General features: G+C 26.9%; 1 protein-coding gene and 1 non-coding gene across 2 annotated transcripts; one reads left to right on the top strand and one right to left on the bottom strand.

The window, feature by feature from the left end:
• Window positions 1-6,385: 6,385 nt before the first annotated feature.
• Window positions 6,386-16,658, bottom strand: LOC101266019 (MLP-like protein 34). The gene is made up of 4 exons (XM_004236973.4): window positions 16,380-16,658; window positions 15,121-15,374; window positions 8,095-8,308; window positions 6,386-6,949 (listed from the first exon to the last, which is right to left on the bottom strand). The coding sequence occupies exons 1-4, from the start codon at window positions 16,567-16,569 to the stop codon at window positions 6,693-6,695; spliced, it is 915 nt and encodes a 304-aa protein (XP_004237021.2). The 5' UTR covers window positions 16,570-16,658; the 3' UTR covers window positions 6,386-6,692.
• On the top strand, window positions 15,856-15,939 carry TRNAL-CAA (transfer RNA leucine (anticodon CAA)). Its single transcript has one exon. It is a non-coding gene; the product is annotated as a tRNA-Leu (tRNA).
• Window positions 16,659-23,411: the final 6,753 nt, after the last annotated feature.

Raw genomic sequence — 23,411 nt, 5'->3', positions numbered from 1 at the left:
ACACATTTAAGTTCATATTTTTCTTTCGAAAAAAATAAAATATTTCATAAGGCGCAACACTAATTAATATCGTACTTATATTTTTGGCCTAAATATGGAACTATAACCTAAAGGGAAATTTTTGTGAAGTGTGCTGAGTCAATGTGGATCATAGTATATTTAAACGATGATAAATATGATATAAAAAAATCGAATTCAAAGGTTAAAATTTGAATTTTATAATTTTTAAACATTAGGTGTAATATAACTTAATATTTTTTAAAAAATTTGTCGATATTAATAAAAAAATTAATTAACACTATCAAATTTAATAAAATAATATTTTGATTTCTAGCTTCGTCCCTGAATGATGATTGACAAAACGGAGGTGCCATTCCCTACATATTAAATACTTCAGTATGGTTTAACCACTTTTTGGCAGATATTATATTTATGGTTGACCTAACAACATAACACATTTATGGAAAAATAAAATAATTGAACCTAGTGTTTATGTATAACATAAATAAATATGGGGAAAAATTATATCACTCCTACGTTTAAGAAAAATAGTATATTCCAAAAAAAGTTGTTATATTCCAAAACCATGATATTGAGAGTTCAATAAACTCATTAATTCTAATAAGAACATCAAAGATTAAAAAAATTTATACATTAAATTCAAATATTGAATTCGCCTTCGTTTTTTATTAGTTTAATATCTTAATATCATGTTTATCAGTATCGAGAAATATAGTGTGGTTGATAAGATCAATTCTCTTATCCTTAATCTCAAGATCTTGACTTCGAATTTCAAAAAGAAGATCTTTATAATGTTATTTTTTAAATACTATTAAACAATAAAATAATAAAAAAAAGAGGGAAAATTATCTAAATAATTTTTTTTCTTCCAAAGATAATATTATATCTAGATGGCTCCGACATATCAAGATATGGGCTAACTACCCTAAATAAACAAGAGAATGACACTTCAATTTATTACTATAAAAAAAATATATAATTGACTTAACAATGTTATTTTGCATAAAATAAAACGATAATTGAGGCAATTAGTTGGAGAAATCATTTTCAATTTTTTTTTAATGGAAGTAGATGTTGATGAAATACTTTTTGTTTTTTTAGTTAGGATTATGATAGATCAATAAATGATTTAATAATAGTGAAATGGCAGACATTATTAACTATTGATGATATGCACGAGCCCAACAATGACGATTCTCAAATACTAGCTGTTTTTGATTTTTTCTTGGTGTTTTATTTCTCCAATACGGTGTTTAAAGTTCACATTAAAGTCTCAGTTAAATTTGAATCGTACATTATAATGTTCATTCTGGAGAGGAACTCCCGATATGATTTTCTTTATTCACGGAGTTTGAATTCGAAACGTTTTATCCAGAATAGAACCGTCTCATATTTGCACTATAATTCATGTTGGTGTTTGGTGTTTAAAAAGTTATTCGAGAAATAATTAGTACTATTTATTTTATGGTCATACCTAAGGGTGTCAAAATGAGCTCAAATATAGGTAATTCGGTCAACTAGTTTAAAATTTTATGGGTTGGGATCAAGATAATTTTATTGGATTCAATTTCAATTGATTCAAGTCTTAATCCATTTTAAAAGAATCTTCATTTGAAATTCGAGCCCGATTTTATTTTCAATTTCAACTCGTTTTAAGACTCTTTATTTGCATTGATGTAATGTATGTTCTTCTATTGAAGCATGGAACAATATCTATTTTATATTCTAAGATTTATCTATTCATTAGTTTTTTTCTTCTTAAATTTCCTGGAGTCGAGATTGAAATTAACAATACGATTTGGCAACCTTCAGCTACACAAAGTTAGATGATTTACCGGGTCAGCTGTCTACGGTCATTAGATCCCTAGAAAGAAGAGCAACTAAGAAGAGAGAGGTATAAAAGAAAGAAAGGAATGTCTTCGATCTGAATCTTGTTCCCTGTAGGTTTATGGCAAGCTAAGCTAAGCTAAGAAACATATTATCTCTTTTTGTTGTTCGGCTCGATCGAATTATTTAGAATCCTCTCCTAACTTCCTCTTTTCATAGATTTGAAGACTATAAAACAAGAGAATGGTTGTTCTAAGATACAGAAGTAGCTAAGGGCTTGACTAAGTAGTAGATATGCGATTGAGGGGCTCAGGAGTATGGTTGAGATTAATCGGATCAAATTGGATCGGTTAAAACTCAACTTGTCTTTTAGCCCATTTGACCCAACTCATACTTGGATGGGTCGAAACTAGGGGTGTACATGATCGGGTTGGTTTGGAATTTTTCAAATATCAAATCAAACTATTTGTGTCAGATTTTTGAATTTATAAACTAAACCAAACCAATAAAACTCGGGTTTTTCAACTTCAAATTTCTTTGAATTTTTTCGATAAAATATTCATACAAACATATAATTTCCTTGTATTTTAAATATTTCTTTAGTCTTACAAAAATGCAACTATCTAAGTTATTTATCAAGAAAATAACAAAAAATATGATATGATTAATGACACTAAAATATCCAACAACAAAAAAATCTCGTAAAACAAATATTGCAAATTAATAAGTCATAATGAAATTGATCATAATTTAAAGTAATAAATCATGCTAAAATAAGTTTAGTAAGTATTAGTTATATGACTAAATATTAAAATAAAGTAAAATTTGATAATGTATTTTAATTGTCAAAATCTATGTAAAACTAAAAAACAAATATTCAATCAAAATGCTTTAGAAACACCTTAATCTCAAAATTACAACAAATTCTACTAAAAAAAAAAGGAATTTAGATAAATTCAACTAGTTTAGGAGTTAAATACTTAGACATATTCTAATTTGTAATATTACGTATCTTATACGATTTTGGTGCCTCTAAATACGTCAAGATATATGTATCTCAGATACATGAGGTCAACTTTAGATGTAATTTGTTCTAAATAAATCGTATCCAAATGAATTCGCATGAATCTGAGATACATAACAAATTTCGCTTGCCTCCCTCGATCTCATCTCGCTCACCATTCCCAGACATGTATCTAGTGTGATTCACATATATCTAGGATACATATGAATCAAGTTTGCCTCCCTCTTCAATCTCGATCGCCTCTCTTCCTACTTTTGTGTATATATCTGGTAGAAAAAATACATTTATCCAAGATTAAGATACATAAGTAACTCTTAGTTAGTGGCAAAATACATAATATTTTAAAAGTATAGGTAATAGTTATATATGATAGTGAAGTATGTCTAATTATTCAGTTTTCCCTAACAAATATTGACAAACTCTTATTCTTCAAAAGAAAAAAAATTCATAAAATTTCACAGTATCGAGAGTTAATTATATTCTATTTTTATTTTTCTTCTAAATTACAAAAATTCTTTAAAATTATAGGATCTCGAATACATCAGGAAACCTGCAAATACATAACTCACGAATCGCGAATGATACAATTATGAAAGAGATGTATCCGACAGGGTATATGAATACATCCGAGAGGGGAGAGATACGTCAAAAGGGAGATAGAGATGTGTCCGAAAGGGGATGGAAATGTATCCGAGAGGGGATATGGATGTATCCTAGAAGAGATAAGGATGTATCTGAGAGGGGATGAACGTATTGAGAGGGGATAAAGATGTATCTAAGAGGAGAGAGATGTATCTGTAAAAGGATAAAAATGTGTCCGAAAAGAAAGTTTCTTAATTTTTAAAATGGTATGTGATTTTAGTCATGCACCCAGAATAATGGAAAATTATGGGCTTATATTAATGTTTCTGAAAATGTGTCTTGCTTTCTGGGTTGGGCTCAGCCCAAGTATTATTGTTAATTCATCAGATTAGCCCACTTGACTCTACTATAGTATTGCAACAAATTTGTAAGATTAATCGGGATCCTCTTTGTGATGTCATTTTATTCAGAGTCGATGAAATCTTTAGCCGATAATTACATAGAGTGTTTTGATTATAAATGCTCATAAATATGTATTATTATTGCTACATATATAATTTTTGTAAAATATTTCAATTGTTATATTGAATATAGAGTGTTGATCAATATTAACTTCATCTAGATTTAATATTTTTGACGCAAAAAATATGTAAATATTCACGAAATAGCAATACAAATAATAGATATGAACTAGGGGTAAAAAAAATGAGCAAACTAAGTCAAATTGAACGAGTCAAAACAAATCATAACCTAGGAGCAAACTATCACTTACTTTAATACCAAAAGTATCATTCAAGCTTATTCTTAGTTGGTTATTCACATTATCATTGTTAATGTCCATACCCAAGGCTCGAACCCGAGACCTCTGATTAAGAGTGAAGCACTCCCATCAGTGTACCAGTGTACCACAACCCATTTTAGTAAATCAAATGATGTTACTCTTTCTTTGATCAGGAATTTTGTGTTCGAACTTACGGTATAATTTTTTTTTTTATAGAGAGCTTTTACATCATAAATCTAAAATAATCAGGCTTCAATATAAACATCGGATAATAGTTATAAAATCATATAAGTTGATTTGTCCTTATTCAAATGATCAATAAGGCAAATTGAGTTGTCACTTGCAGTAATAATTAGAGATGGACACAATCATAGCGCCATTGAATTAGAAAAGTTGAAGGTAGTTAAAAAGTAAAATCAGCTAAATCAACTTAGCTATCAATAAGGGCCGTGGACTTGTGGTAGAGTGATAAGTACTTCTTTATCTTTAATCAAAAGGTCAGGTTCGAGTTCCAAAGTAGCGCTTTGCCCCCTCAACGTGAATATTTTCTATGCAAATTTAAATTTAATCAAACTTCAATATACTGATACCGAACACCGAATGGAAAATAATAAAAAAATAAAATGAAAACCAACTTAGCTTATATTGGACGAATCAAAATTTAAGTCATCCAAATAATCATTGATCTACAAGCTGGCAAAGACAATATATTGTCCAATCACTTTGATTTTGGGTTAAGACTTTTTGAATAAGAAATTATATAAAAAGAACTCAAGAATTAATATATATTCACGAAAAGTAATTCATAATTTATATATCTCATATATTTTCTCAACGAAATATATTTAATTGACTGACATTTACTTACGTCACAATAGATGAGCTTATTTTTTTTAGCGGAAGAGGTTTAAAAATATCTCTAAACTATCGAAATAGTCGTAATATACGCTTAAACTATATTCCGGCTCAAAAAACTATCATTTCAGTCATACTACTGGGTCAAAAGTACCCTTCTTATTAATGGAAGTTGTTAAATGTCGTATGGATACCACATTGCTTGCCAATAGGGTTCCACTGTCACACAGACTAAACAGGAAAATGATCAAAAATACCCTTAAGCTATCTGAAATTGCTCATATTTACCCTTAAATTATATTTCGGCTCAAAATTACTCTTTCCGTCAAACTATTGGATCAAATGTACCCTTCTTATTAATGAAAGTTATTAAATGTCATGTAAATGTCAATTCGCATGCGAATAAGGTTCAACGAAACTCTTCTCGATCTGAGCATCTGAACTTCGAATGTTGAGCAAAGTCAAGCCAAAGGCTAAAATCTCAATAAATTTCTAGCTTAGGACCTCAAAAAATCAAAAAGACTCCAAATCTAAAACTGATAACTCCCTCAGACCAATCTCCACAATTCAGAACTGATGAAATCAACAGAATCTTATTCTAACACTCGAAACTCTAAAAGATACGAAATATCACTTTTGACAACTTTAGCTCTTCAAACTTAAAATTTACAACTTTTAACTTGAAACTCGAAATCAATTTCAAAACTCATATAACAATGACTCAGAACGAAATATCGAGAGAGATAAAACGATAATTTTATGAAAATTTCTAAAAATGAAAGACTAGGTCATTGCGCATGTTGAAAGACATAATGTCTTTAAAATGTTTTTCACATTCTTTTCATAATATTTGTGAAAGATATTTTTTGTAAACAAATATTAGTTTTAAAAAATTATGCAATGCATATTATTTTTAATACACGAAATAAAATATCATAAGAAATATAATTTCAATATAGTTAATGCAAGTATTGCTAATGTCAACATAACTGATATACTATATTTAACATCATTCTAAACGTGTGTTTGACCTAACTACATTCAAGTATGACTATAAAATTTAAATTTGATGAGTTTAATATTTATATTTTATTTATTAATCATTACGTCAGTTATATTTTATAATTAAAAGTCGAAAGTTTAAAAATTTAATACTTTTGATACAAATATTCATATTTTTCATCTTAAATATTAAATTTAATAAAAATTGGAACTTATATTAGCCGCCACCGAATATAGTCATGCATCTTTAATGCAATGTCACATCAAAAACAAATGTTTTCAAAAAATACAAATTTGAGAAAAATAAAATTAATTACGATTTTTCATTTATCAAAATTATTTTATTATTACAAACTGGAATGAGTACAAACACATTAATACATTGTGGTACTATATAGATAAAATTTTAAAACTTGCAACAGTCCACAATATCTTGACCTACTTATAATAATTAGAACTTCATACAATACAATATTATTTATTTTACATGCTTTAAGACAAGCCAATATTTTTTAAATTCATCACACAAACAAAGTTAATAAATATATATCACGATAGGAACCGATGCATCGAGGTATTTCCGATGAAATTTTCGATCATTTAAATCTTGTGGAGGTGACCCTCTAAATCTCTGGTAATATCGATCATAAGCTTCAGAAGAGTGACGGGTTCTGGTGTGTCTTCAGTTTTCTTTTCATACACAAATGTCCATGTTGCCCAATTGTCTTCAAAAGATGCACTAATAGTGAAAGAATTGTACAATTCCAACGTATCTCCCTCTAAAACTTTCCAAGTAATTGATTTCTTCTCTTCATCAACGGCTTCAATCAATTGCTTAGTAACCTTAACTTTTCCATCTGTAATTATTTTTTAAAAAGTTACGAAAAAAAGAAAGAAATTAATTCTATCTCAATTATCTAATTTATCCTAAAATATATTTCTTTTGTCTCAATTTATGTAATATTGTTTGACTGAATTAGAAACTTATGGAAAATGGATAGGAAGAAAAATTTAAAACTTTGTGATGCACAATAACATTAAGCTACTAAAATTTATCATCAATAACCATAAATTATATAACCAATAGCATGTTTGGTCAATTTCTTAAAAATTGCATGTTGTGAAAATTGTTTTTTTTTAATCAACAGTATCTCAATGGTAAATTACATGACTAATAGCATGTTTGACCTTGTAAATACTTTGTGTATGACTTATAAATTTTTGAAAAATATTTTTGTCAATATTGGAGCAGTATTTTGTGCTTGACCAATATTTTAGAAATATTTTTGGAGAAAACCTAATCTTTCTGGCTTTTGAAAAATAACTTTTGATATCACTCAAAACTAAATCACTTGTTTTTTCTTAAAAGTCTGGTCAAATACCTTAACAATAACATACTTAGTGTCAAATCACAAATACGATATGGAGAGGATGATGTATATACAAATCATATCTATCTTGTGAAGATAACAGAGTTGTTTCTAATAAATTACTCTTAAGTCAAATAAAATATTTCAAAGCAACCTTAAAAACAAAATAAAACGGTGAACAAGTCATACAAACATTATTGAAAAAAAGAACAATAACAACGACAAAATTTATGATAACCGAAGCAAAAAAAAAACACCATATGTAATAATAAAAATTAGAAAGAATAAAATAATTTTACCCATATGAAAAGAAGGGGCATGTAAAATGTTCCAAACTATAATCATGCCCTTCCCACAGGAAAGTGAGCAACACTTCTAAGTCACATGCTAATTTTTTATCCTAATTTTAAATTTTTTAAATAACTTTTGGAAAAGTATAAAAAACATTTCTTATTTTTAAAAGGTTGTCCAAACAGACTATAAAATTTGACAACAGAATATGATATAGACATTATATCGTAATACAAGTATCAATGACGACTTTTACGGTGTTCCAAGGCTACTCTTTAACTAAAAAAAGTTTTCAAAAAACCCTCAAATAATCCACAAAATTATAGCGATACGAGTCTTACCATGGGTATATTTCCAGCCAATTATTGAACCAGCTCTTAGATCTTCACCTTCGTGAATATCAAAATGATGGACTTTGTCTGAACTTATGTTAGTTACATGATGAGAACTAGTTTGATAAAGGTCATGAAACAAGTGTCCTCCACACTTAACCTCCATCGAAACAACCAACTTGCCATTCAAACCCATATTTCTTTTTTGGTATAGCAATGGATTTTATGAAAGAATGTTTGGTGATGAGAAAATATTGAGAAGTTGTAGCCTTTATATAGACATTAATAGCTCTAGGGTGCTACTAAATAAACATGGACCACTATACATGCCATGTTTTTGGTATGAATGAAGAATTACTTAGGTTAGGTAATTTTGAGTATAATTAGGGTATTTTCTATTTACATGTCTGTCCTTATTAAAAATAGTTGTTTTTTAATGCTATATATGTTCACATTTAAATATCATGTTACGCTTTTTGAAAGTTAATTTGACTAATTTTCAAAGTCAAATTAGATTGCATTAATTCGATATTTTAAACAAAAAATTTTGATATTCAAAAAACTATACGAAAAATATTATAAATTGAAATTTTTTGCATGTCAATATGATAAAAGAATACATCATAGAAAGTTAGTCAAAATTATTTTGTTTGACTCTAAAAAAGAAATCATGACAAATAAAAGTGGACGGAGAGAGTACTCTCTTTATTTTTTTATATGTCATCCTTATATTAAATAGTTTGTCCATAATGCTAGACATTTTATTAATTCAATGCATAAATTACAATATTCTTTTTATTATACCCTTAATAGTTTATTAGTCTTAAAAACAGATATTTTTCCAACCTAGAAAAATTGATAAGTAATAAATGTTCATTGTAGTTACTTCTTACATTGATTAATTACTCTCACTATTGTACTTTTCTATAAAATCTGATTTCTAAAAAGAAATCTTAGCAAACAAATTAAAAATAGAAGACTCAATCAAAATATGTGAAGATCAATTTGAGAAAAATCAAGATCCAAATAAAGAAGTTCTCCTCTAATTTCATTACAAATAATAACATCAAACCAGCAGGAATATTTATATCAATTTGAAATAATGGATTTTGAATATTTTATAATATTGTCATGTTTACTTTAAGAATTTATAAAAGATCATTTTTATACCATGAGAACTGTGATTATAGTTAAAAAGAATACCAAATGAGAAACAGAGATGATTGAGTGTTAATTTTGTGACTTATGTTGTTTAGATGTACATAATGTGGGGTCTATCTTCATGTACCAAACTTTGAATAACTCTCCTTCAATTTTAAAGTTTGACAGATTTAGTGTGCTGATTTATTTTCAGTTTTTCTTATTATTCAAATGTTCGTAAGTTGTGAAAAAGAAAAAATATTTTTCTTCCGTAGCACATTTGTTTTCTGTAAAAGAGATGACAATTCTTCATTCTCAATGTACGCAAAAAAAATACAAAGGAGAGAAAAGAAGAGTGAGGCATCACAAAGGAAAATAGTCTGTAAGAAAAATAGAGAGTGAGCGATATAGTAGAGAAGTGGAAAAATAAAAAAAGGGTTATTTCTTTTGAGTGTGTAGTGATCTTTGCAGTTTACTCAGACCTACAAGTGTAAAAATAGTGATATCAATTGCTCAGGTTGTGATTTTCCCTTATTTAGGATGGTTTCTACGTAAAACCTTGATGTCATTATTTCTCTTTTATTCTCGTTGATTAACTATATTGTTGTGTTTTGCTTTTATTGCTTTTATTACCGCAAATATTATTTCTATTACGAATTTATTCCCAACACATAAAAGCTCAACGATTCAAAATATTAAATCTTTCGATTGATTGAGTGTATCTTATTTATGTTCATTATAAAAAAATATAAAAAGAACCTACTAATTTGTATGCAACTAATTTGTACTTGCTATTAACTTATTTTGTTATGCGTGTGTTTAAGCATGGTTCTTCCTCATTTATGAGGGGATACTTAAAATTTTAAGGTGTAAATGAGAATTAAAGAAAAAAAATTCCTTTTTATATGCACCAAAAAAAGTATCATTTGAGGAAGTGTCACACTCTTTCATTGTTTATAAAGTATCAATGTGATTAGCTACTTTTTGTCACTACAACAAAAATGACGTTAGCGGCATTTAATTCTTAATTGTTGCTAAATACGTATTTTTAGCGACAATTATTACTCTTTTTATATGTCCCTAAAACCTTTAGTGACATTGGTTCTAATAACACTTAACTAATGCCGATAAAGATGTCAGAACTCTATTAGTATCACTATTTAATGTCGCTAAAAGTTATTTTTATTATAGTGTGTAGGTTTATTGAAACATTATTTGCACCAAAATTAGTGTTCCATTCTATCTAGAGATATATTAATTCAAAACCTTCAATAGTTATGAGGGGATCAAATTTTTTTAAGAAACACACTTTTCTAATTGAGCTTAAAATTTAATTAATCCAACATTTTTTTTTGTTTTCAATATATAATTCTAAACATAGGGTTAGTACTTTCTGAATCTCACCTTATGTGATGGTGTTTGACTGAGCATAGAGTTTGAAATGAAACAAAAAATTTAGAGGAAAAGGTTTGTAAAAATATTTTAACTTTGATCGAAATTATTGTTATGATACAAAACTTAATGGATGACATTTTATCTCCCTACATTATTTAAAATGTATTTTAAAGGTATATATGTGCCTACGTGGAAACCATAAATATTGCATCAATAAATATTATAATGTGTCCACTTAGACACATATATACCTTTAAAATATACTATTAAATTGCGCAAGGCTAAAATGTCCTTTATAAAGTTTGGTATCGTGATAAAAATTTCAATCAAAAATCAAAATATTTTAACTCTTTTTCTGATGGCTTATGACTTTAAATCATCTAATCAAAGATAACATTGGAATTTAAGGTGAAACCAAATCTCTTTATTTTATTTTACTTGATTCATGTTTGACTTATAACACTCCCTTTAAAAAACTTTCTTTACCAAATTATCTCTATTAAGTATGATTTGAAACTTTGAATTTGACTACTATTGCATTGCATAATTACTTAAATGATAAGATTAGATTGAAAGAAAATTAATTTTTTGGAGGATTTGTCAGAATAAAGGAGTAAAAGAAAGAAAAAAATATTTTTGATTAAAAGAAGTTAAGCAAAAATATGAAAGAAAAAAACACATAACATAAAAACATATTGATCTTTTGATTAATTAAAAATAAAAAATATCACTTAAATTAAAACAGACACATTATTAATTAAATAGCAAAATAATTCAGAAGTTAGGTGTAGACAATTACCTTCATTTCAAAAGGTGTGCATTGTATGTGGCCTATGAATATGAAGAAAACCATAAACATTGTAGTAAGTAAATATATACCCTACAATCTAAAATCAATTAGAGTTCACTTTTTCTTTTTTTACTTTATCAGTAAATTAATATTTGGTTATAAAAATTTTAAAATTTTGATTAAAAGTTGTATCTTGAAAAGCAACTCAACCTATTTTCGAACTCGCTTTTGATTTAGTTATATTTAAATATAAATATTATTTTAAATATTCTTTAAAATTAAATTTAAATAAAATGCAATTTGATCTTTAATTCAAATTATAATAAAATAAAAAACATTTAAAATCTAAATGAACACCTACTTAGTCATAGATAGTAAATATTGGAGATTTGGACAACTCATTGGATTCCTTCTAAGAATTTATGGTCATTCCTTGGACAATTGAAGTGTAAAACAACTAAAGCAAACTAAAAAGAATGGGGCCGAGTTGTGGTGAGCTGGTTGGAATTCTTCACTCTTAATCAGATGTTTCGGATTCGAGTTTTGGATATGAAGAAAGTTATGTTGGGAGCGCCACCCCCAAGTGAGCTCTGCAGTGCGCGATTCCAATTTAATCGGAGCTCTAATATTGGCTCGAACACCCTTAAATGAACCCTGCAATGCGTGGTTCATATTTAGTCGGAACTCTAATATAACCTCCTTAAACCAGGTGGAAAACCAAAAAGAAAAAAATTGGTGCCCTAACTTTTTTTGGGAGCATCATTATATATATAATTTTGAATTTGAGGAAGGTACACATGTATGAATGTAAAGAAAAATCCTATATATTGTTAAATTTGAAGAAAAATCATTGGAGAGAGTACAATAATGTTTTACTTTTTAATACAAGAATTGAGAAATAATATACTTTTAAATAATTGTGGTGTTCTTTTTTCTATATGTGCATCTGTTATTATTGATGGTATATATTTATTTTATTCATTTTCTCTATCACTATTCTTATTCTCTTATATTTATTAAATGTTTTGAAATCTGTCAAATGGCTAAACTTTCTGAATATTGAAAAATCTAATGTTATCTATTTATAAAAGATCAATTTTTTTTTTCTGGTGTTTTCTTTAAGATTTTAAGCATTGCAACAAGTCGTCATTATATAATTATTTTGATATTATTGTATCAACTTATCAAAATTTTGAACAAAAATTATTATTCTAAATTTATATTATATTTTTTAATTAAAAATGTATTATTAATATTCTTAATTTATAACCTATAAATATGACAATAATCTTTCTTCAAAATGAAATTCTTATAACGAATCATTAATTAATGTTCACATCTAAAAAACTAAAATTTCAATAACATTTTATATAATGATCGTTTTTTTTAAAAAAAAATAAATTAATATCTCTTTTTAAAATTTGCATGTAGATTCTTTGATCATGTACCTTGGCTTGGACAACTCATTGTACATTCCTTAGCAAAATACCCATTATTCCAATTGGACCACTCATAGGGACATAGATAATTGTGTCTACGTCTCAATTTATTTAACGATGTTTGATTGAATACGATATTTATTAATGAATTATAAATTATTGTGTTATCACATTTTCTTGCGGGAAAACTTAACGTGATTTTTCTCTATTCAATTAATTATAAATAAAATGTCAGACACATGGCATGAATAATATGGTAGAAAAACGGAGCTTAAATTTCAATTCAAAAATAAAAAAATAAAATTGCGTAAAAAGTTAAAAATGATCAATATGTATACATATATGAAATAATTTTATCTAATTATTTAATGTAATTTTCGATAAAATAATGTCAATCGACAATCCTTAAATATACGCGGCTTTAATGGACACGTGGCATAAATCAATTATCGAATCAAATAAAAATATCGGATTATGTTTTATTGGAGGAGATTTCTTTCCCCATATATTTTATATGAATATGCGTAGGTTTTTCATTAATAAATTAGTGGGACCCATATATGCACAATTTTCATGAGAAAATAATGTTAGAAGAAATACTACCTCCGTCTATTTTTATTATCATATTTATTTTGGAATCAAACAATAATAATTTTACTATTATTTCACGATATATTTCATCAGATTAATATGTAAAAATTGAAATTATAGTATTTTTTATACAGTTTTTAATTTTTTTTATTTATAATATTAAATTAATGTAATCTAATTTAATTTTGAAAATTAGTTAGATTGATTTTTAAAAATGTAATATGACAGTTAAAAGTGGACAGAAGTGAATAATAGGAATATTAAATACATAGATATTTTATACTCTCAACTTAAATTCTATTTATTTTGAAAAATAAGTACATTGTTCTTCCTCACATATATCTTTTATTTTCAAATTTTATACTCCTTTCGTTTCAAAATCCTATCTCTAAGAATCAGTGAAGAGGGAGGAGAAAGATAAATGAAATTAAAAAAGGGAAATAGGAGATATTTATTAGAAAGTGAGAATTATTTTCAAAAATATATATGAATAATATATCAAGTAAATATATATCACATATTTTCCAAATAATTCCAAAAGGCAATTTGAGCTAAAATTTGATATCTTCATTCATAATCATTAAAGATTACTCATTTTCAACCAGACTTTTAAAAATTAAAAATGTACGCATAAATTTTTTAAGAGAAAAAAAAATGATTCTAGCTTTATTAAATAGGAAAAATTCACTGAATTATACCTTTAATATTTAAATTTTTATTAATTAGCATGGAAAAAAGCTAAAAACAATAAATAATGGGACCGATTAATTCAAGATATATTAGTTTAAATAAATATTACAGATTAATTATTTAAGCCTAATAAATATGAATTTAATTAAGTATAAAGTATAGAAATCTCAGCAATTTGGGTTATTATGTTCTATCCTGAAAGTTTTCCAAATTACCATAATTTTTTATTTTTAGAACCCACGGATACATGGTTGCTTCTAGTTTAAAAATTCTAAAAATTTTTTATAAGCTTATGTGACGAGGAACAATTTTTCCTTTTATTTTGATAACTTAGAGGGGTTAGGTTTCACTCCTCTCTATATTGCTACTTTGATATCTATTGAAGCCCCTTGAGGAAATCTTTAAAAAAAAAAAAAAAGAATCTGCGGATACATTACTGCTTCACCCTATACATAACAAACGGTACATAAGTTATGTATCAGATATTTAAATTTGATTGACCAAACCGATGCAATGTTCTCATGATAACTCTATCATCCTACGACTATAAATAAAAATCGTCATAATTCAAAGAAAAATACTAAAATTTTAAACAAGAAGCTAGAGAAAGCTCATAAATCTAGATTAACAAATTTCTCTACAGGTTCAAGAATTCAAGCATCCAAGATCAAGATCACCATATTCATGCATAAGCTAAAAAACCCTTGAATTCAAATACAAACCAAAATTAAGTACATTAAAATTTAAGATCATGCTTGAAGGCACTTGAGTCCGAGTTCATGTCTACTAATGTTACAAGAAGACATTAGCTAATTACAATCTATTATATTTATATTCATAATAAAAACTGGAATGAGTACAAACACACATTGATACAATACCTCCATACAACACTATTTATTTCGCATATTAGACAAATCAATAATTTTTTATTAATCATCACACAGATAGATATTTCAGATGAGATTTTCAAATGTTAATGATCTTTTAGTTATTGTGGAGATGACTTTCCAAATCTCTAGTGATGTCGATCATAAGACTCAAGAGAGTAATAGGTTCTGGTGTGTCTTCAGTTTTCTTCTCGTATACTAGTGTCCATGTTGCCCAATTCTCTTCAAAGGAGGCAGTAATAGCGAAGGAATTATACAATTCCAACGTATCTCCCTCTAACACTTTCCAAGTAATTAATTTCTTCTCATCGTCGACGGCTTCAATCAATTGCTTAGTAACCTTAACTTTTCCATCTGTAATCATTTAAAAAAGAAATATCAATTTATATGATATTATTTGATAATTCAAATTAATTCTTTTTAAAAGAACAAGATAACTTTTCCCTTTTCCAAATTATCTCAAATTGCTCAACTTTTTGTCAGAATCGTCTTATCTTTAAAAATCTCAACGGATCTGTTAATATTAGGATGATAAATAATCATGTGTTACTTGAATTATATAACTAAAATAATTTGATCAATTTTTTAAAATTTGCTTATTTTTTTTTAAAAAAATAATTTTGTCAGAAGTATTCAAGGATAAACCATATCACTAATTGCCCAAATTTTAAAAATTGTTTAACATGAAAAGTGCATTTATTTCAGTAGTATTTTAGAAAAGTATTTTTTTAAAAATAATTGTGCTTTTTTAATCAGCTTAAAAAGAATGATAAGATCCTACTTATCGTCTGAATTAACAAATAAAAATTTATTTTGAGTGAAATTTCAATATCAAGTCAGGATGGCCGAGTGGTCTAAGGCGCCAGACTCAAGTTCTGGTCTTCGTAAGAGGGCGTGGGTTCAAATCCCACTTCTGACATATATTAGTTTTTTTTTTATCCAATTAAATCAATACTTAAAATTACAGATTAACTTTGTATCCTAATTATATTTAATATTCTAAAAGAATAATTACTTTTTGAAAAGAAAAGATCATTTTTTTTTTACTAAAAGCTGCCTCTCCCACGAGAAAGTAAATCTACACTTAAAGTTACTGACGAACCTGTTATCTTAATTCTCGTTATTCTAAAATATTTTCTTTTTTGAAAAGAAAAGAAGAAGCATTTTTTATTTCCTAAAAGCTTGGCCAAGGAGTGTTATGTAGACAGTTTGTCTACTAATAGTAGTGGTTGCTTCTAAGGATTAAATCCATAATCTATAAATCAGATAAAACAAATTTATTTTTGCTCCAAGATTCCCCTTAAACCAAAAAAAAAAAAAATCTTAAATAATTGAAAAAATTAGTGTTGGAAATTTTACCATGATTATATTTCCAGCCAATTATTGAACCAACTTTTAGATCTTGATCACCTTCGTGAATATTAAAATGGTGGACTTTATCAGGACTTATGTTAGATACATGATGAGCGTTAATCTGATAAAGATCATGAAACAAGTGTCCTCCACACTTAATCTCCATCGAAGCAATCAACTTGCCTTTGAAACCCATATTTCTTTTTTGATATATCAATGAATTGTAAGAAGAATTAATGTTTGATGGTGAAAAAATATTCAGAATTTATAGCCTTTATATAGACATTATTAGCTCTAAGAATTGAAACATGGGCCACTATTTATATACATGCATATCATGTTTTTGTTATGAATGAAGGATTGGTCATTTAGTTAATTACGAATATAATTAGTAATATATTTAGAATATTTTTAGTGTAAGTATTTATTTTCTTAGACTTTATGCTAAGGAACAAATTAAACCTACAAAGTATAACATTTCTTCATTGAGAGAATAAAGTATTCTTTTATTAATTATGTAAGAAGATAAGTGTTAAAAAGTAAAATAACACAGATTTTTACGTGAAAAACTTCTTGTTAATAAAAAACGCAAACAACAATTAAAAAAATTTCCTCAACTCTTCACTATAGCAATTTTAGGTTATAATTCTTTTTTATGTACACTTGTTAAATGGTCTCCTACAATTTCCCCCTTGGGTCATTATTTGTCTTTTTAGTCTAAATCGATTAATGAAAATTTTAAAATAAGAAACCTCAAAGGATTTCTTATTTTTGATGAAATTATTTTTAGGTCATTATTTTCAATAAAAATTTTGTGCAAATCTTCGTACCAATTCTCAGGTAAATTCTCATGTAATTTAAACTTTTTCTTATACTGATCTGGCAATACACAACATGCCAATTTAAGGCGGTTATTTCCGCTCTAATTTTCTTTTTTTTTGCCTAATGTGAATTAAAATAAGCTCGAATAAATTTGAAATTACTCATATTTGACCTAATTTTAGAATTGAATTGATTTTTTTTAAAGAAATAATTGGTTATATTGGTTGGATAATTTTTAATTGAGTGTTCTTGAAGGATTAGCTAGGAATAATATTTCAAGAATATAATTAATGTACTTGTGATTGTCCATATGGTTGTGTTAGATGCTGTTGGAATTACTATCATGTTTTATGATTGACTCTATTATTCGAATAAAAATAATAACATCAAAATTAAAATATATATCTCATTTTCTTTTTTTAAAAAAATCTTAGTTACTATATTATAAAAAAAGAAGCTGTTTACCTACAATAGAATGGAAAATTTGAGCTTCAATTAAAAAAATATTTTATTAGTTTATTTCATAAAAAATATTTTATTAGTTTATTTCAATTAAAAAATATTTGTATGCTATAACAAAGTTTGCATAATTGCACTCCATAGCAAACATAAAACTGTATAATTCGCTATACATGTACAATTGTATAATTCGCTGGCCTAAAATGTATAATTCGCTGGCCTATTTCACTGCAATTGTATAATTTGCTTTGCATATGGTTGAATCGAATTAAAATATATGTATATTGCATAATTATAAGTGTATAGCAAGAAGATATATGTTTTTCTCGCTTTATACAAAAACAGAAACACATTATATACACTTCTGTTGTATAAAGCTAGAGAAAATTGTATTTCACTGCAATTGTATAATTCGCTGGCCTTTTTCTCTGCAATATTTGAAGTAAAATGTTTGTAAATTGTATAATTAAGTGTCTAACACGAAGATATACATTTTTGCATGTGTATATACAATTTTCTCTCTCTTTATACAAAACAGAAACAGAATTATACACTTCTGTGTATAAAGCGAGAGAGGCGAGCGAGAATGGAGAGTGGCGAGCGAGATTTTTGGGAGAGAGACGCTGGCAAATTTTAGCTAATGTTTTCTATGAAGCACAATTAAATCAAACCCTAGCTATTCCATTTAATTTAGGTTATTAGTTTGCTATTATATACAATTTTCCCAATATAAAATGTATATATACGCATTATTCTTTTTTGATATCATAACGATATGTTGCTATACTTTTGAGTTTTGACATATCTTTGATGCAAATACTTTTGATATGTTCTTTTCCCACTATTTTATTCTTTAATTTGTTTCAAGAATCTTCTTTTTAGATCAATTTTTAAGCATTTTGGTAGTCATTTAAAAAAAAAAAAAACACTTATCAAGCTGTTTTTCTCCTCTTAACTTTGCCTCTTCCACTTCCTCCTATTCATCATCATCATGTTAATCAATTTCTGAATTTAAAATACATATGATAAACTGAAAGAGTTGAATATGTCTTAATTAAATATACGTGAAATATACACTATTATACATGAAGTATGCACAAGTATACATGAAGTATACACTAACTATACAATCTTGATCAGTTCAGAATCACCACTAAACTGTCTAAAAATTTAAATATAAAATCCTCTAGATATTTCAAGTCTTTTGAGCATTCAAAAGAGTTCACGTTTTCGGTACGTCGATTCTATAACGAAAAAAAATAGGTGAAGCCGAAAGAAGACAAAAAGGCATGACGAAGCATAAGAAGATAATTTGCTCAAAATCACTTCTAAACAATTTTAAAATTTATATATGAAATTCTCTTAATGTTTTAAGCCTTTTCGTATATAATTCATTCGAAACAATTCGCGTTTCCAGTATAACAATTTTAAAATAAAATAAAATAGGAGAAGACTAAGAAGGAGAATGCCACTTTGCATAATTTACCCAAGAAAGAACTAAAAACCTAGTTATGTAGACTTGGAGAACTAACAAAGTGGTTTGAGTTTTACAGGGTTGTCCATCATGTTCCAATTTACTAATATTGTTCACTTTTGATATTTCAAACTTCTTAAAGTTTACTATACATTTGGATATAGAATCTTTTGAATTTTCAAAATAATATTTATATATTTACTCGTTAAAAGTAATACTATAAATTAAAATAAAAAACTCTAATAACATAAAAATTCTTATAATATTTACTAATTCTCCCCATAGTTGAAAATAATTATATTTATCTTATTATTTAATAATTTCATACCAGATGTCAAGTTAGAAATATGAGAATCACATTAAATATATGTATATGTTGTGATTTGCATGTATACGAGCGAGATATGAGGGAGATGAGCGAGATGTGAGGGAGACGAGTGAGATTTGTTTATGTATCCCACATACTTGCAAATACACTATGATACAATGTATATAAAACAAACTACACCTGATTTAATTTTGATCGCACGTATTCCGGAGTCCCAAGCTTGATAGGTAAAAATATTGACAAAAATTCCAAAAGGGTATATGAATTTTTTTAAAAAATCAAAACGATAAAATCGCTGGTAATGTAGGAATTTAGGTGGGTGGCGTTAAGGAAAACCGCTTCAGTAGCAGCGATTTGTAAAATTTATTTATTTTTAAATTTTTTTAACAAATCTTGACAGCGATTTGTAAATGATTTTTTTTTAAAAAAAATTGTAAATCGCTACTTCACCTATTTTATTTTTTTATTTTTTTTTAAATAAATTATAATTAGCCAAAAAAAATTCACATTGTCAAACTTTCAAATTCACATTTCACATCCAGACATAAATATTAACATGCTGTGAATTTTTTTTGTACAAATTTGACGTGTTAATTTTTTTAAAAATAAAATTAAGTGAAATCACTGCCACTTCAAAATTTTAAAAAATAAAGTAAAATCGCTGCCAAGGCAGCGATTTACTTCAAAAAATAATGATAAATTTTTTTAAGTAAAATCGTTGCACAGGCAGTGATTTATAATTTTTAAAAAAATTATTTATCAAATCACTGTCTTGGCAGCGACGATTTGTTAAAAAAAATATTTTGCAGCGATTTGCCTTAACAGCACCACCTAAATCGCTACATCACCAGCGATTTTACCGTTTTGGCTTAAAAGTTTTTCATTTACCCTTTTAAAATTTTTGTCAATATTTTTTACCCTTTAGGGTCGAGACTCATGTATTCCGAAATGTATATATTTGAATGTATCTAAATGCACTAAAATGTAGCAAATTTGGTATTATTGAAAATTAGCGTATATTTATGAAATTAACTACTAAAATAATGAGATTTCTGAAAGAAGTTTGAAAGAAAAGTGAATGTTTTTTTTATCAAGCTAAAACCCTTTTTTTTTTTTTTCGTAAGGAGGGGTGACCCAATGTTCTTGAGTAGGTTGTTAAATTTGTCACAAGTTTCGTTATTTCCAAAATATTTTTTGTTTCAATCAAAATAAGCTAAGTATGACTAATTATTCTATCTTTTCCAAAACTATAACATATTTTTTCAATTAAGTTCAAACCAAATCGATTGAAAAGACTCTTTAATGATCTTTATACAAATATGAAATTAAATTTAAATTCTATCATTTTTTATAAAATATGTTATCGTTATTATTTCTACGTTATATATGATTAGATATTGAGTCCATCTATTTTATTTCTATTCTATGTTACGTGTAATATTCTAATTCAATATTCTATCAATCCAGCTCTTTTTTCATTTCTATTTCTATGTCATATCTTATTCAATGTTGAGTCAATTTATTACAATTTCTATTTTATATCTAATTTAATTACTGTTGTGCCAATCTGTGTTTTTATTTCTATATTATGTATATAATTAAATTTTATGTCCATCTAATTTTTATTTCTATGTTACATCTAATTTAGTGTTGCGCCTATTTATATCCATTTATGCTTATATATGAATGTGTCGTCTTGTCCAATTCATGATCATATCGATTCGATTTTATTTCATTGTCATTTTAATATAATAAATTATGAGTCTTTATTCATTTTTAAAAATATTAATGTATAGTATAGATAATTAAGATTTAATAGAGTCGTGTAAAAATCTAACAAAGTAAAGGTCACTTTGTTACTTGATGTTCATGTATTTCTTCCATACCAATTTTTGTGACAATGGACAAATAAAGTTTTTTTATAAAAAATGAAAATTATAAAATTTGTGATTTAACATAAATTATATATATTTATATGACTATAAATAATTTTATGAAGGATAAAAAAGTATTAAAAGTTATATGTATCTTAGTCTGAATATTGACACGCAGTCACTCACGACCCACCATTTCCATATATAGAGAATTTGTCTACTTTACCTATTAGAAAACAATCGTGCATTATAGTAAATTATTAATTCAAAATAAATGTTATAGTTGCAGTTCCATTTAATTTCAATTTATAATAAATTTCTTGTCATTCACCTCTCTCTCCTATCTCTGGAATCTCGCTTGTCATTCTCCTGTTTTTCAATCATCTGTCTCTCGCTTCTCTCGCTTTATACAAACACGAATGTTTAATTTGTGTTTGTATTCAACAAGAGAGACTATATATACAAATACAAATTCGTAGCTCTCCCTCGCTTCTCTCACTCCCTTCTCTTTCTCGCTTTATACGAATACAAATTATGTAAAATACAATGTATAATTTGTATTTGTATAAAGTGACAGAAAAATATTCGATATGCAGATAGAAACGTTTTAACTCGATTAAATTGTATATAAGTTTAAATTTTATGCAGATATACAAACACAATCACTGATACATATACATATACATAGTAGTTACATATATACAATTATATAACTGATCAATATACATATATAATTCAACTCTTTCTACTCTCTGCCATCTCTCACTCGCCTTAATCCTCTCTCCAATCTCGCATATACATACACAAACACAATTTACATAGACACACTAACTAGCGCACAATTTATACAAATCAGATATTCCATAACAAATATAATTTGGTTATTGTGTAGAAATAACAAAATTATAAGTATAGAGCGCTAATATAATTTTTATCTTTACTATTCCTAAGATTTACTCAATTTCATAGTTATACATAAGATGTACTAATTTTCAAAATAAAAATAAATAAATCACCACTAAAACATATTTGTGCAATTGAGTTCAAACCAAATTGATTGAAAAGACCTTTTAATGATTTGTTCCTCTTTATATGAGATGTCTAATTCAATATTTTATCTTTGCTTTTATTCCATTTCTATGTAATAATAACATTTAAATTCAATATCGTGTTCAGCTATTTCAGTGTTATATCTTATTCAATGTTGAGTCCATTGTTCATCTGTTGTGCCCATCTGTGCTTCTATTTCTATATTATATATATAAAAAAAAAATTAAATTTTGTGTCCATCTATTTTTATTTCTATGTCAGGTCTAATGTCTACTTCATGGCGTGTTTTGTCTACGAGTGATATCACGAAGTTTTTGAGTTGTTCATGCCCATAATTTCGCATGAACCTTTAAGTCGAACAGTCTAGACATGAGAAGTATCTTTGAGTCATTGAGTTGAATTGTTCATATCCATAATTTCGCATGAACTCTTTGAGTCAAGTATTCTGGAAATAATTAGTATCATTGAATCCTTGAGTTCAGGAGTTATTGAGCCTCGAGTATTGAGTTCTACGTATGGTTATTGAAAATCTTGAATTAAGTCATTCACGTCCGTAATTCGAGATGAACTTTATTTTAAGAAGTCTTTTACAAAATTTTCTGAACTTGTTTTAAGACTTGAACTGAGAAACAGTAGAGTCGAGTTTATTTTCTTTAAAATGATATGTGAGAACTAAGTATTTCCAAGAGTAAATGTTTTTACATTTTTAAACGAGGAGGAAATCGAGATTTCCAAAAGAATTTTGAACAGTTTGAGTAACATCTCTTTTTAGAGAAATATTTTGAGTAATAATCTCAAACCAGAGAAAGAGTTATGTTTTAAACGTATGACTGAGTTTATTTTTGGGAGTAGTGTTGAGCACCGATATGGGGACGAGTTCAGGTCACTCAAGTCTCCATAAACCATGTATCCAAAAGGGTCATACTTTTTAGATGATTCCTTACTGCCTTTTAGCATAGACTAGTGGATCCACTTAGTTGAGAAATTCCATACCTCGACAAAGTATAGGACAATTCTGACAGCATGGGCGA

This window comes from Solanum lycopersicum, chromosome 4 (genome assembly GCF_036512215.1).
Source record: "Solanum lycopersicum chromosome 4, SLM_r2.1".
NCBI classification, from domain to species: Eukaryota; Viridiplantae; Streptophyta; class Magnoliopsida; order Solanales; family Solanaceae; genus Solanum; species Solanum lycopersicum.
This window is presented reverse-complemented; position numbering and strand designations above follow the sequence as displayed.